Here is a 14,208-nt window from a genome sequence, read left to right on the forward strand (position 1 = left end):
AGCTGATATGTGCACGGTTCAGTTGGCCATGTAAATATGTAATTTAGTAAAGATTGTATGAGGAGTGGTGCTTAAATTCAGTACGTTGAATGAAGAAATCCATCTCGTTTGAGTGTTACTGCCAATATTCGAAGAAAAAAAAGCAAATAGGACAAAAAGCATAACCTCCAGATTGGAAAAAAATGTTTTCAATAAAGAAAAACAGATTCATATTATAGTTTAGATGACATTTCTGCTGTCAGAGACAGAAACAGGCGAGATTCTGATTTTATTTGTGATTCTTTGAATTCTCAGCCACAGGTATAGCTTGAAAAACAGCAGGGCGGCCTTTGAAGCTCCACACAGGAGGCCATCCTAAAGCTCCTTGACGTCGTGATAAAGGCATTTTCAATTCAATCAGATTCAATCCGTGGCTGTAAACGGCCGAATGTTCAGGATTCTTCTCAGCTGACGCGCATCACACAAAGATCTACAAAAGCTTCCCGCCATCGTCAGACACGTCCGTGCAATGCGACGCACGTTGCAGGCGTTTAGTCGACGCTCTCATCCACGGTGACTCAGAGTGAGCGCAGCAGCAGAGTGACTTCCTCCATCAGCAACAATAGAAAATAGATTAAAGGTCAGAGATCAAAGTGTGGTGGAAAATATTCCTGCGGGGATCGAGTGATCATGAAGGAGAGAGGAAAGTGAGGGACATGGATAAGAAGTGAGAGGGAGGAAATGCACACACACACACACACACACACACACACACACTTTTTAACACATTGCAGTCACTTGTCCCTCCCGGCATTGTCTGTCTCCTCCTCCGTAACATTTAGAACAATTCACACCCCTCGGTGTGTGAGTTTGTGCGTTCGCGGGTCTAGTGCGGACGTCTGTATGTTACTGTGTGCGTGTGTGTGTTTGACTGTTTGACAGCTTCACTCCTTGACAAGGTGTCTGACACCTCGTCTCCGCCTGCATAAAGACGTGCGAAAGCCTGTCTCGCTCGAAACGCACACATAAAAACAAATGCTCACTATTGTTACTAGGTAGATTTTTCTATTCTAAGTCAGGTGTGTGCAGCAGTGAGCCTGTCTGTGTGAATGAGGAGAGTGATGTCACCGGTCAGTATGACCTCGTGATGTCTTCTGGATGCTGTACACTAAACATCCACAAACACGGACAACTGCAGTGATTCCCACGAGTATCTGGACAGTGACACTCTCCTTTGTTTTGTGATTTACTCCGACACATTGGATTTTAAAGTGGGTCAGAGTGCTGACTTCCAGTTTTTGAACAGTTGTATATACTACAGACCTCCCTAAGGTATGCTGCAAATCAGGTGGTCTTCATTCACAACAGGTTTGAGCCCATGGAGCAGATTAGTTTCTGTTTCAGCAGCGGGTCATCATGACACTGAGGAATCAGAATAAATGCTTTGCTCTTGTTGCTCTTGACATGTTCTTCAGTATCAAGTCGGTCACCGAGTCTCGACCCGACTGATCGTGTGTTTTTGAGGAGTCCCGTTCATATCCAATGAATTTGCAGCGAAAATTTTTTGAGGGAAAGGTAACGCCAGACAAATTATGCGTTTCAAGGATTCAAGGATTCAAGGAGTTTTATTTGTCATTACAACACATGTAAACATGGGATTAAACGAAATTGGTTTCCCCTGGTCCTGGAGCAGCCCAATATCCAAATATAAAAAAATATAAAATAAATAAAATAAAATATATATATATAGAACATAAAATATAAAAAGTAAAGGCAAATTTAAATTTAAGAAAAGTATATACAATAAATAGAAAAACAACAACAGTATAACACCATGGTGAGGTAGTGAGATGTGCAAGTGTCCAGGTTGTGCAAACACTGCATTGTGCAAAGTATTTTTGTATTATGAGGGAATGTTTTTGTAATTAACCCACCTGGCAAGTAAGAAACAACGTTGATAGACTCTCCACTCACCCTGATTAAAATGACGATCTCTTTCTTACCTGAACCGAAGTGCCAAACCAGAGACCAGAGTCTGGACATGAAGCCGGCACCCTGGTTCATCTGTCTGACACGTTGTAAACCACTGCATTGTGGTTGTTACGTGCCGTGGTGGGTGTGTCTTGTTGTCTTCAGGCACCGCCCTTTCCCTCTCCTCCTCCTCAATCAGCTGATTATCTGATCAACACCTGTAGGCTATAACTTCCTACCGGGTGTTTCAGTGGTGGCGTGTTCCTGCAGCGAGCGGTTCATTGTGTGCAGTGTGATCGCTCCTGGCCGGCATCGTGTCGTTTTGAAGAAGCCTTCTCTTTACATTTATTTAAAATTCAGGTGTTATTTAATAAATTCCTGCGCTTGCAGTCGGTCCTTGGTTAATCCTTTTGTTTTTGGGTCTTTACTTTAATTGTTACCTCCCTAAATTCCCCTAGACTAAGTCCAGAGGAATATGTGAGTCCATTTGAAATGCATGGCACACTTTTTGTGCACAGATTTTTATAGTTTTCTAAAGTGTTATATAGTAATAATCTGAAAGTCACCTTTTTATTTCGAGTCACCACAACAGCAAAAAGTGTCGCCGTGTGAATACTTACAAACTGCACTGAGACTCCCTGAAATGGATATTATCAAGACATCAGGTGAAAGTTTCCCCCTTGACAGAAGACAGTTGGACCATTGACGTTGAATTAGTGAATTGACTTTGTAAGTTAATAGACTTTTCATCCAAATGAGTTTGATTTGAATGTAGGGCTCTCAGCAGTGAGTCAGAAAATGTGCCCGTAGCCCGAGGAAATGACTGTGGCTGCTGACGCCGTGTCTCAGCGGGTGTTCCATTATTCACCGTCTCCAGGGGTACCCAAAGATTTATCTCTACACGGCGTGATTACAATCTTTCTCTGCCGGGTTCAGTTCAGGATGAGGATGAGTTTCATTTCACAAATTACAGCTGAGCTGTACAATGTTATAGCAATAACGTAGCGATATTACAGCAGGTACCTGAGTCAGAACTCGTGGTTAAACTTATCCTGACGTGTGTTTCGAAGCATTAAAAAGCTGATTATGAACCCAGCCGAGGCTCTGATGAACTTCCCGTGCCGCATGTCGTACAAAGTAATAATCTCCAACATTTTCGTGTAAGTGAACAAGTTATGAACAGCGAAACTCTTGATAAACGAGGAACGCACAATTAGGTATCACATTAAATATTTAGTTTATCAGCTACATTTCTTTGCTGTCTGTGTTTGGAATCGGCGGTACAGTATTTTATTTTCAGAAAGAGTTCTTGGCCTGATACATACATTTCTATATCAAGAGGGAGACTTCAGCCTTTCAGAATATAAGAAATCTAATATAATACTATGTCATACTTAATTGTTGTGAATGTCATTCATGATAAAGATTTTCTGGAGCGAGTACCGGGTCTCATTCTGCCTCACAGCGGAAAAAAGCACAGAATTAGATTTGGGGTAACTTAATATTTCTGTTGAGTCGGTTCCCAGATATTTGAAACTTTTTTGCCACGCTAAATAATAGAATTTAATGATGAGAAGCGAAACTGGAATTTAATATGCATAATCTGTCTCCATCTTCTTTTTTTTCCTCCCTCCTTTCTCTTCTCGCACCATCCTTTAATTCTTCCCTCTCACGTGCCGGCTGCTTTGTCTGTATCAGAAATAATATTCTGATGAATGCTCAGGACTGGAAAATGAAGTATGTCTTCCAATATGGCAGCAGTGTATTTATGGATGTACTTGTGCTCTATTTCATTTTGTGTTTAATGACCATATGGGAATGCAGATTGAAGGTTTTCACTTTATTGTTCAAAGATTTCTAACTCAGGTCAGTAAAGTGAACTAAAGTTACCATAAATAAATGTGATCACTGCTGAAATGACGAGTTATATTTGGCTGGAAATCTGTTTTACACTCCAAAGTGTGTTCCAATATCTTAAAGTAAACTGTCATTTACTTCAAACTGTTGCCAAAGCTTTTGTTGCACTGAAAACACCCAGTCAATATAAGCGTAGTTATTGATGTCGAAAGGCATTAAAATGTTTTGTGTGCTCTCTGTCTCTGCAGTGCCTGGCTCAGTGCCGATGGAGTCTCTGCAGAATACGCCCTATGAAGAGAAGATCTTCATGCAGTGGAAAGCTCCCAACGAGACCAACGGGGTCATCACGCTGTACGAGGTCAGTCTAAAAACTTTTCCAGTAAAGCTCACGCTCGGTGCTAACTTTACAAGGTCATGGTAAAAAAAATATTAGTTTGTACCGGGCAGCAGGTTTAAAATTTATAATGTTTAGTTTTTGAATCACAGATGTGTTAAAATAAAAATACGAGACTGCAGCTCGTGATGTTGTCGTATTTGGTTTGCATTATTTTGACGGATAAATACCGACGCTGTCTTCGACAACTGAAGTCGCCAATGTGTGGTGCGATCCAACCTTGATGCGATGACTTTGTACAAGATTGTGTACAGTTACAATAAATAATGTAGAGTGAACTTTCCAAACTCGACATGAGAGTCATTCCAAGTGGTCTCAAAGTGAACAGATTTTGCCGTGACTGTAGTGCAACACGTTGACCAAAAGAATGATGGTCATTTTTGGCAGGTTTGTTACTTTGTCAGGTCGGTCAGCACCATGGCAAGCGAACAACTTTTGAAATGCTTGTTTTCTGGACAGAGTTTGGGTCCATGAGGGCTCTGCTGCCTCACCAGGTAGTCTCCTCCTTTTTCTGTCCCGTCTCTGAAGTTCAAAGAAATGATATCGGTGATTTTTACATAATAAATAAAAACTATCCAGTTCTAGTTAACATGATTTCAAGGCAGGATGAATATTTCTTTCACACTCTAAGAATAGTTGTGCTGAATGACCTTTGATGATGTTTTGCTTGCGGTGCCACACACACAACACAGAGGGCATATTTTTCACATGGATGGTCATTTCTGACTGAACGTATCAGGTTGTGGCAGCGTAAGAAGCCGACGGTTGCAGGTTTGATCCGAGGTTTTATGCTGATCTCATGTCCACGATCTCTCATTTCACCTTGGCTGGCCTTCCAGCGGCTTTCTGCCTTATTAGCAGCAGAAAAAAAAAAAAAAAGTCTGTCTGCCCGTGTGCGGCCGCAAAAACCACTTAGACCTCTGTCAGCCACCATGGGGAAGAGGCAGAGATGGATGGAGGAGACAGAAGATGAGACATGGGCACGAGGCGAAAGTGAAGAAAGTGAGAAAGAAATGGAAGGAAAGAGAAAGAGATCGCTGCTTTTATGAGAGGAAAATATTGATTTATGCATCATTTTACAACAAGACATGATACAAATAATCAGATGAATGGAGAATGAAAGAAGAGCCGAGAATACAGAAAACTTGTTGTTTTAACTTAATGCTTGAAGGGCAAAAGAGAAATCCAGAAGAACTGAGGATGTGATGAGAAGTAAAAACATCTGTGAGCTGCGTAAACTGTATAAGACGTGGACGCAGTATCTGACGTCAGCCAAAGGTCTGAAGAAGCACCGTGAAGCTCAGAGTGTGGTGGCTGTGGGTATGGACAGAGATCTGCCGCGTGGGTGAAGCTGAACACTCTGGTAGAGAGTTACTGTATACCAGAAGTATTGATGCTGGATGGGTAAACATTGCACACATCTCCTTCCATAGCCATGTGTGTGTGTGTGTGTGTTAATCAGCTGCTGTCTGAGCCTCCACTCTTCTGGGAAGTCTCTCAGCGTAACTTTGAAACCTGGCTGCAGGATTTAAATCCATTCAGCCACAAGAGCGTCAGTGAGGTCGGGCGCTGTTGTCGGGCGATAAGGCCTGACTCACCTTTCACAGAAGTGTTGGATCGGGGTTGAGGTCAGGGTTCTGTGCATGCTAGTAAAGTTCTTCCACGTCAAACTCATGAAGGTCTTATCTTAAAGGGTCCACAAAGTTGGACACACACTTCTGGCAGTGCTGCTGTTATCATATTCACACAGTCATACACCGATCGCACCGTGCGAGGTGTCAACTGCTCATCAGGAGCGACGCAGCGCTTCCTACCTGAGGCGCTCGTGTTGCTCACGCATACACAAACACTCACAGTAAATTAGGCTTCAGGATCAGGCCCAAGGACACTTTGACTGGATGGACGGGAGGCGGTAATCAAACCTGCGACTCTCTGATTACCAGACAACCTGCTGTACCACCTGAGCCAGCTGAGAATGCGTTCCTGTGGGGAAATGTCAATTTTAATGTCGGTATATTCGTCCTACAGCTGTTAATTACTGTAAAAACGTCATATATGACTTAAAATAATGTGAAAGCTAAGGTACAAAAACAGCAGCGTTGTTATTAATACATCACTGTCGAGTCATAGTGGTATCAAACATGAGTAATGTCCTGGAATAAATATGAATACTGTTATAAAATTAGATATAAGCAGCAAAAAAAAGTGTGTGAAATCTGGTGGAAGGAGAAACAGAAAAGTAAGAGCTTAGAAATGAAGTGAAAGTGGAAGAGAGACTTATCCCTCGACAACCCTCGAGACAATGTTTGGGAGTGAGTGAGAGAGAGAGACAGGATGAGAGACGTGTGTGTGTGTGTGTGTGTGCGTGTGGGTGTGTGTGTGTGTGTGGTCATGGACGGTTTATTCGGGTTGAAGTTGAGTTGAGCCCTCTATCTAATGAATTATTGACCCGTTCTCTGTCTCCTGTCTGCCTCTTATATCACTGCATCAAGGAGCTACCTCACGCCAAGACCTGGCAGGGTTATTAGTGTGTGTGTGTGTGTGTGTGTGTGTGTGTGTGTGTCTTAAAAGAGGCTGAAACACCAAGCAAAAGAATGCGTGTTCTTGAATAAGTTGCTGAGTTTTTGCGTGAGTGTGTGTGAGAGAGAAAGTGAGTTAGCAGGTGATGAAAAGTGTGTGTGAGGAGTTAGTGAAGTAGTCAGCGATAAAGTGTGTTCTGAAGTTTCTGTGTGTGTGTGTGTGCACAAGAGAGACATTGTCATATCCTGACTCACATTATAAATAAGAGTTCTCAATAAACATATTTATAAGGAAATAAGAAACAAACAATAAGTAACAAGTTATGAGTTATGAGTTTCTAACCTTCTTTTGAAAACATGTTGACCACCGGCTCTTGACTACGGCTGCAAATAATGTTAATTTCCTTAATTACCTCCAAGTTCCCAAAGCCAGAGAGGTCGCCTTCTTACATTTTGGTTTCACTGAAGGTTTTTTAATTCACAACGATATAAAGCTGGAAGTAGAGAATGTTTTTGTTTGATAAATTACTAAAATTATTGTTCTTTTCTCTTGTGTCAAACACCTGAAGGCTGCGACATTTTGTTATGTTACAGCACCGCAGACAGGTCCGCCTGAACACGCAGTCATCCTGACTTATTTCTGTTTCGTTAAACCAATCACGATCTCCCTGAGCGCTGCTACGCCGAAGGATGCAGCGACGGTGCACAGTGAAAACTCGTGGTGGTGGAAACATTTGCAGGGATTTAGTCGTGTTCACCTCCACACGTGCAAAAGTGAGAGTAACTAGCCTGGTTACATTTTCACCATGAGCGGTCAGGGTTAGTGTGACTTGTTGTTTTAGAGCTCAGAGTTTGGACCTGTAGCTCACTTGCATCTTGTATTTTTTAACATCACATATCTCGTAACACAAGCATATCTTATTTTGGCAGCTTCTTCCTTCCAGTGTAATTGCCTCCATCTTCTCTGAAACCCCCTTTTATGCCTCCTCACATCAGTCTCCAGTCTCTCCCCTCTTCCTGCTCACTACAGTACAAAGACCACTCGGTACCATCCCTGAGACCTCCATTAGACCTCGACCCAGAGCTTGAAAAACACTCTCCGCAGTCTATAAACCTCTTGGGAACATCATCAATTTCACCTTGTTTTGTGTCGGTTTCATTAATGTGAATCTAAGCTCCCTGCCCTCTCTGCCCGGCGGAGGCGGCACGACTCAGCATCATCTGTTAAACATATCAGAGCCTCGACACAATGCGCTGCTATTAGAGATAATTACTATAATTGCAGCTATTGACAGGATTAAAGGCATCATCTGCAACATCTAAAGAGGCTCTTGTTGTGTCCTATCCTGCTATGTTGTCTCTTGTGTTTTCTTTTTTTTCCACCCCTATCTGTTCCCCCCTCGCTTTTCATGACGGAAACCAGATGAATTATACCCAGGACAATGAGACGAAGGGGGGGAAGAAGGTGGTAGGGTGAGACGGATGGGTGGAGGTGTGGAATTGTGAGGAGAGATAAGGAGCATGAGAAGAACGAAGCGAGAACTGCGAGAGGAGATAAAACATATCGAGCGAGCAAGTGGAAATGTGTCCGAAAGAAGCAGTATTCATCATATGGCATGATTACAATAATTAATTCAGTGTGCAAATATGATCACTTCAAGCTCTTGCATCCATTACTATAATTGCAGCTAATTACTGGATTAAAGGAAACATCTGGGTGAGATCTAAAAGGATCAAGGCAGGCCCTGCTCAGTCCCTCTTATCCTATTCATGTGAGGACGGATAAATGATGTCTGGGGAAAATGTGATGGAGGTGAGGTGGGCGAGATGAGAGGGAACATAGATGATAATTAGAAGGACAAGAAGAACAAAACTATTACTCCCTTTTTCACGGATGTAATATAGTTTATAATGTAATGTAATATCCCATATTGGACTTTTTGGATTTTCATCAGTAGACAGCAGTTGGCACGACCTGAGCAGATATGAGGACCAGCACAGAAGCGAAATATATTGGTGTATACGGGGCCAGAAAAAAAAAACATTATCACAATCTATATTGAGACTAATTTAACCATTTGACCTCGCTGTCAGCCCTTTCCTATGGCAAACTGAAGAGTTTATATCGATCCCTGCTCTTTTCAAAGCCATCAGACTCCACTGATTAAAAACTGTAATTTTACCTCACAGGACAAAGAAGTTTCTCAATCATCGCTACTCCCATCGTTTAGTTTGTTTGTCATTACGTGACTTTGGTGTTTGATCATGTAAAGATTTACACGTTCACGTTCATGTTTGGATCCAAAGTAACGTTAGCTGCTGTAGATCGAGGCAGAAGAGCGATATAACTGCTTCAGTTTCCTGTCAGAAAGAGCTGTCTGGTGCGTTTTTATTGCTTTTTTATGCAAGAAAGAGCTGTCTGGTGCGTTTTTATTGCTTTTTTATGCATATTATATTCAATTTATGCCATATTCTTTAAACAGACCCCCTCAGATTTTACAAACTGGACCTTTTATGTAACAAAAACCTCTGGAGATCAAAACAGTGACACCAGATCGACTATTTTGATGCAAGGTTTTACTTTGGTCTTCTTAATTTGGCATGGCGCCTTTAATTGGCGCCTAATCTGACCAGTTTGTCATTCTTAGACGACATTCAGCCTCAGTCAAAGTCGACTTTTCCGTCAGCCAACACACAATTTCTGATGAAGGAGTCAATCCAATCTTCCATTTTTGGATGGTCACTGCCCATCAGGAGGATAATTTGTCCTAATCCAAAATAATAAACATGATTGGTGAGTGTTGATGAACTGGACATCATGGCAAGTGGACAACGTTGTTTTTTTTCCCAGCTACAAAGTGGCTGAGATCAAATTTGATGCTGGATTTTCGCTCTGATCTTCTAAAAATTGGCATGGTGCAGTTTGTTTGGCAGCCGACGTGGTCAGTAAAACTGTTAGAAATTCATCACACTGGGTGGAAAGATTCTGTTATAAACTGTCGAAATGAAATGCAAGACGCCCCGTTCTGATGAAACATTCAGCGCTTTCGTGTTGTGTAAAACATCCCAGCTGGGTTCATTGTATAACTGTACTGTGATTAGTTTAAATCACTCTCCCATGTCAGACTCCCTGCAACTTCACCTGGCCTCTGACCCTCTTACATAATACACAGATATTGGGAGTCACTGAACCGCGAGCAGACAAGCACTTAAACACACACTTGCACACACGCGGATCGTGACCTTGTCAATCCCTTCTTTGATTGCCTCATCAGACCATCGATGCGTTGCGGGTTCTCTCTGTTTGCTCGCCCGCCACCCCGCCGGTCTCCGCGGAGTTATTCCTGAACCCCTGCTTGCTTAGCAGATGCCGGTGCTAACATTGATTAGAGTGAAGCAGCGAAGCAAATCACGACGCCGGCGGCTTTGCCAGTTTGGTTTGACCAACCAACAAGTTGACGATTTCGTGTTTCAACCTAATGAGCACTGCAGCTCTGCTGTTGGAAGTTTGAACGCTTTCAGAGCTGCTCGTTTCTTTTTGTCCTTCAGTCGTATGAACGCTGACTGTCTTCAGACAGAAGCACTCTGATGCTTGACAGCCTCTTGGTTTATGAACGGTTTAACAGCAACAACACTGTCATCTCTGTCCTGTCTTATACCAGAGGTCACTGTGGTTTCTTCACCATCTCTAAACTTAACTCAGCACTTTTAGTTTCATAATTATAACCAAACCTTGGACTTCGATGCACTCAACCCTCCAACCTGTTTTGCTGACAAACTTAAAGCTATTTAATCCAACACAGTGAAACGATGGGCTACTAGTACAGTATGTAGTTATTCTGGTCCAGTCTTGTGTGTGAATAACTTTACTCTCCAATTCCTCTCTCCTCAAGTAGGGCCTTTAATCAATCACAAAAATCAATCCTGGCAACCAGTCTGGCATTCATTTCAGCGAGTTACTCTGTTCCAAGCTGTTGATTTCTGTAGAAACTGCAGACATATAGTTGTTACATTCTCTTGCCCTATCACTGGTTTCTGAACAAAGGAATGATTGATTCTCATTAGGAGAGCAGCTGTCGCCTGAGGTGATCTCGCTATCGATTCTGTTTACTGTTTACTGAGTGATGGCAGCCTCTGTAAAAAACAAGAAGTTAAATCCTCTGCAAACCCAAATCTACCAAAGCCTCCCTACGATGCCATTTAGGGTTGAACCTACACAACAGTGAGCATCCAAAAACTATTAGCAGGTTTGAAATTTGAGTTTTTCATTAAAGTTTTTGCAAACTTTCTATGCAATTAAATCTGAAAGAAATCGACCTCAGTTGTCCCATACAACCAAACTTCTCTGCTCTCGCTCAAAACGCTGGTTTGACCTGCTCTCTCTGTATATAGAGGAACGGAAACACAACAATTCTTATTCTTCACACTAATGAGAACATACTAATGAATATTATATTCAGTTCCTGCCAGTAGATCCTCCTAAAATGTTACACCCTCTGAATTTAGCTTGTCTCTTTTACGGAACTAAGATTATCTTAATTGCCTTTTAACTCATTGTAAGTAAGTAAGAAATATTCTTTTTTTTTAAAGCCTTTATTGATAGTACAGCTGAAGATAGACAGGAAGCAGAGAGAGGGGGAGTGACACGCAGTAAATTAGCCGTCCGATGCGGGATTCGAACCGGGGCCAGCTGCAGCGAGGACTATAGCCTCCACACACGGGGCGGTCGGTAGCGTAGTGGGTTAAGCGGCCGACCCGTGTGTGGAGGCTATAGTCCTCGCTGCAGCTGGCCCCGGTAAGTAAGAAATATTCTGGACGAAATGTTTTTGTCAAAGGTGTCTGGTTTGGTAGCTTTAAACTGCTTTAGTTTCCTCTTAGAAGGGGCAGTGAATGTATTCAAAATATAGCATACACTTAAACTAATATTGGTTCATATTTAGTCGTCTAAAACACATCTTGCTGCAGTACATCGCTTTTCTTCCGTGCCTGCACTCATGAAGATGTCAATTCAAATGTGATCTGCCACGCCTACACAGTTTTGAGAAATGTTCTGAACAGCAAAAGAGGCAGTTTTTCGGATTTCTAATAGTTTCGAACATTTATTTCCACTCAGATTTTTGTGAATGCTTAATGCGATGCTCAACTTTGATTTCTCATATGCATTTTTTTTTTTTACTATTTCATACCACATTTCCAGAGGCATCAAGTACACCTCAAACAAATCCAAGATGGAATGCAAGGCAGAGGTCATCGAATTTCCATGAAAACTTGAATATCTAAAGTAAAACTTTTTTAAAAATCAATGTTTTCATAACCAACTGAGATAGCTGCAAAAATGCCCAGAATGCTTTAAAGGTTTTAGCATAGAAAACGATCCATATTTCTAAGATGACATTATTATGGGTAAAAATATTTAATATATTTGAGTTATAGTTCTAATTTGACCCATTTTACTCATGTTAAGACGCCTTTTTTTCAGAATAATACAACTAAATCAAATGTAGAGCTCGTCAGGTGTTAGAAGGTTTATTAAAAACACTGCCAATCAATTGTGGAGAGTCCAGTCCTGTTTCCTCCGTTTTGAAGGGTCAGCCAACCCCCGTGTTTACATGCGGATTACAAAATGGGCTTTCAACAAAGACGACTACAGCGCTCGGCCGTGGAAACTGTTTACTGACGAGTAGCTTGTTTGTGGATTTGACCTCAGCCGCTGAACACCATCTCTTACTGGAAGTTCACTTTGAGTCGGAGACACTAACACACACTCAGACTGCTGCTGATTAAAATTGGCAAAAGAAGATTTCCACAGGGCACTGCCCTGCAGGAGTGTATGTGTGTGTGTGTGTGTACAGAGGCGTGTTTTGCTTTCCTTCCGAAAGAAGAAACGAAGAAACAGACGACGAAAGAAATAAAAAGATCTGGATCGTAGAAAGCATGCACGCACTTTTCAAAGTTAGACACCAATGGGAAGCAAGTGAGGAGCATGATTATGATGAAGAGTGAGAACATCCATCTTCTGTCTCTTTCCTCTCTTCCTCTGTATTGTTTTTCATTTCTGTCAATAACGGACTATATTTAGCGTGGCTTTTAAAGTCCTTGAGCTGCCGACCCCATTTACTCTGTCACACTGCCTGTCTGGCCTGCAGGGGAATGGCCTAGTATCACTTACACCTGTGTGTGTGTCTGTGTGTGCTTGTGTATAGTAATGCGGCACTGCCTTTCCTTTGTGTATCTTAAATATTTATTGCACGAGTGCAGAATTTCAGTCGTCCGTGTCACTTCGCAGCTGTGGTTGCCAGATTTGCTTCGATTGGCTGAGGTTTGTGACCTCAGAGCTTGTTTATCCAAATATATCAAAGATTCGGTTGTGTCCGTGTCGTTTATATGTCTGTTTATTATAAATAACAGAGAATACTTTAGTGCTCAGTAAATTGTGTAATCTATCTGGTCACAGTAATATTTTATTATATTTAATTGCATGTCATACTGAGAATATAAAACCACAGGAAGAGCTTTTGAGCTGTGAGCGAGTTCATATTTATTTTACGAGTTTATATTCATGCTGTCTTTCCTTGCCACTGTCGCCGGGTGCTTGCTCATGGTGGGACTTGTTGAGTCTCTGTAAATGTTATTATAGAGAGCACAGTCTGTCTGTGGAACGTGTCATGAGATCACTTCTATCATGATTCGGATTTATTTCAAACATGGCTTAATGACGATGTGAAGCAGCGTATGATCGTGGTCGTCCGACATGACTCATGAAAAGATATATCATGAATGAAACTTTAATACATGATATGTTTAGTCATGTCTGCTGACTTCTTTCTTAGTTAAAGCGACTCGAGTAGCAGAGTATATGACGAGAACATGAAGCTGCACTGCAAAAATTAACTATCTAACCAAGTCTTCCAATCTTGTATGTAGCCAAAAAGTCTTTTTGATCTTGTTTTGAGAGCAATATACTATGCAAGCACAGAATGTGTAAGATTATTATTCTTGTTCTGAGAATATTTGTCTTTTTATTTCTTAGTCAGTAAGAGATCCTAAACTATATATTTTCACAGTAGTAAGCCGAATTAATGTCAGATACTCTTTCATGACCCTCCTAGCTTAGAAAACTTGTTTCAAGACCTCCAAGTAAGCATTCACACACACTCTGATCACAGGTGCAGACTCTGTTCGAACAACGTTAGACAAACTGGGATAGTGCAAGTACACAACTCAATGAAATCTGGTCGTTTTTAGACATTTTAATGTTGGAATGTTCACTCATATTATTCAAAACAGACAAAACATATAAAAATAATCAATAAATACTGAGAAGCAATGAGTGCATTCTTCAAAACACTTCTGAGCTCAGTAAATGTCAGCCTGCCAGTCAAAGAGAGGAGGATTACACACCTAAACATATAACACACACACACACACACACAACACACACACCACACACCACACACACCCACCACACACAACACACACAAACCAAAC

General features: G+C 41.6%; 1 protein-coding gene across 13 annotated transcripts in view; it reads left to right on the forward strand.

Moving 5' to 3' along the window:
* Nucleotides 1-14,208, forward strand: part of ptprt (protein tyrosine phosphatase receptor type T) — a 345,472-nt gene that overhangs the window by 167,120 nt on the left and 164,144 nt on the right. For all 13 annotated transcript variants that reach the window (XM_027279178.1, XM_027279180.1, XM_027279182.1 and 10 more), the window contains exon 11: nt 4,056-4,165. In XM_027279178.1, coding sequence (XP_027134979.1) covers nt 4,056-4,165 — 110 coding nt within the window. The remainder of the gene's footprint in view (nt 1-4,055; nt 4,166-14,208) is intronic.

Source organism: Larimichthys crocea, chromosome VI, assembly GCF_000972845.2.
Source record: "Larimichthys crocea isolate SSNF chromosome VI, L_crocea_2.0, whole genome shotgun sequence".
NCBI lineage: Eukaryota > Metazoa > Chordata > Actinopteri > Sciaenidae > Larimichthys > Larimichthys crocea.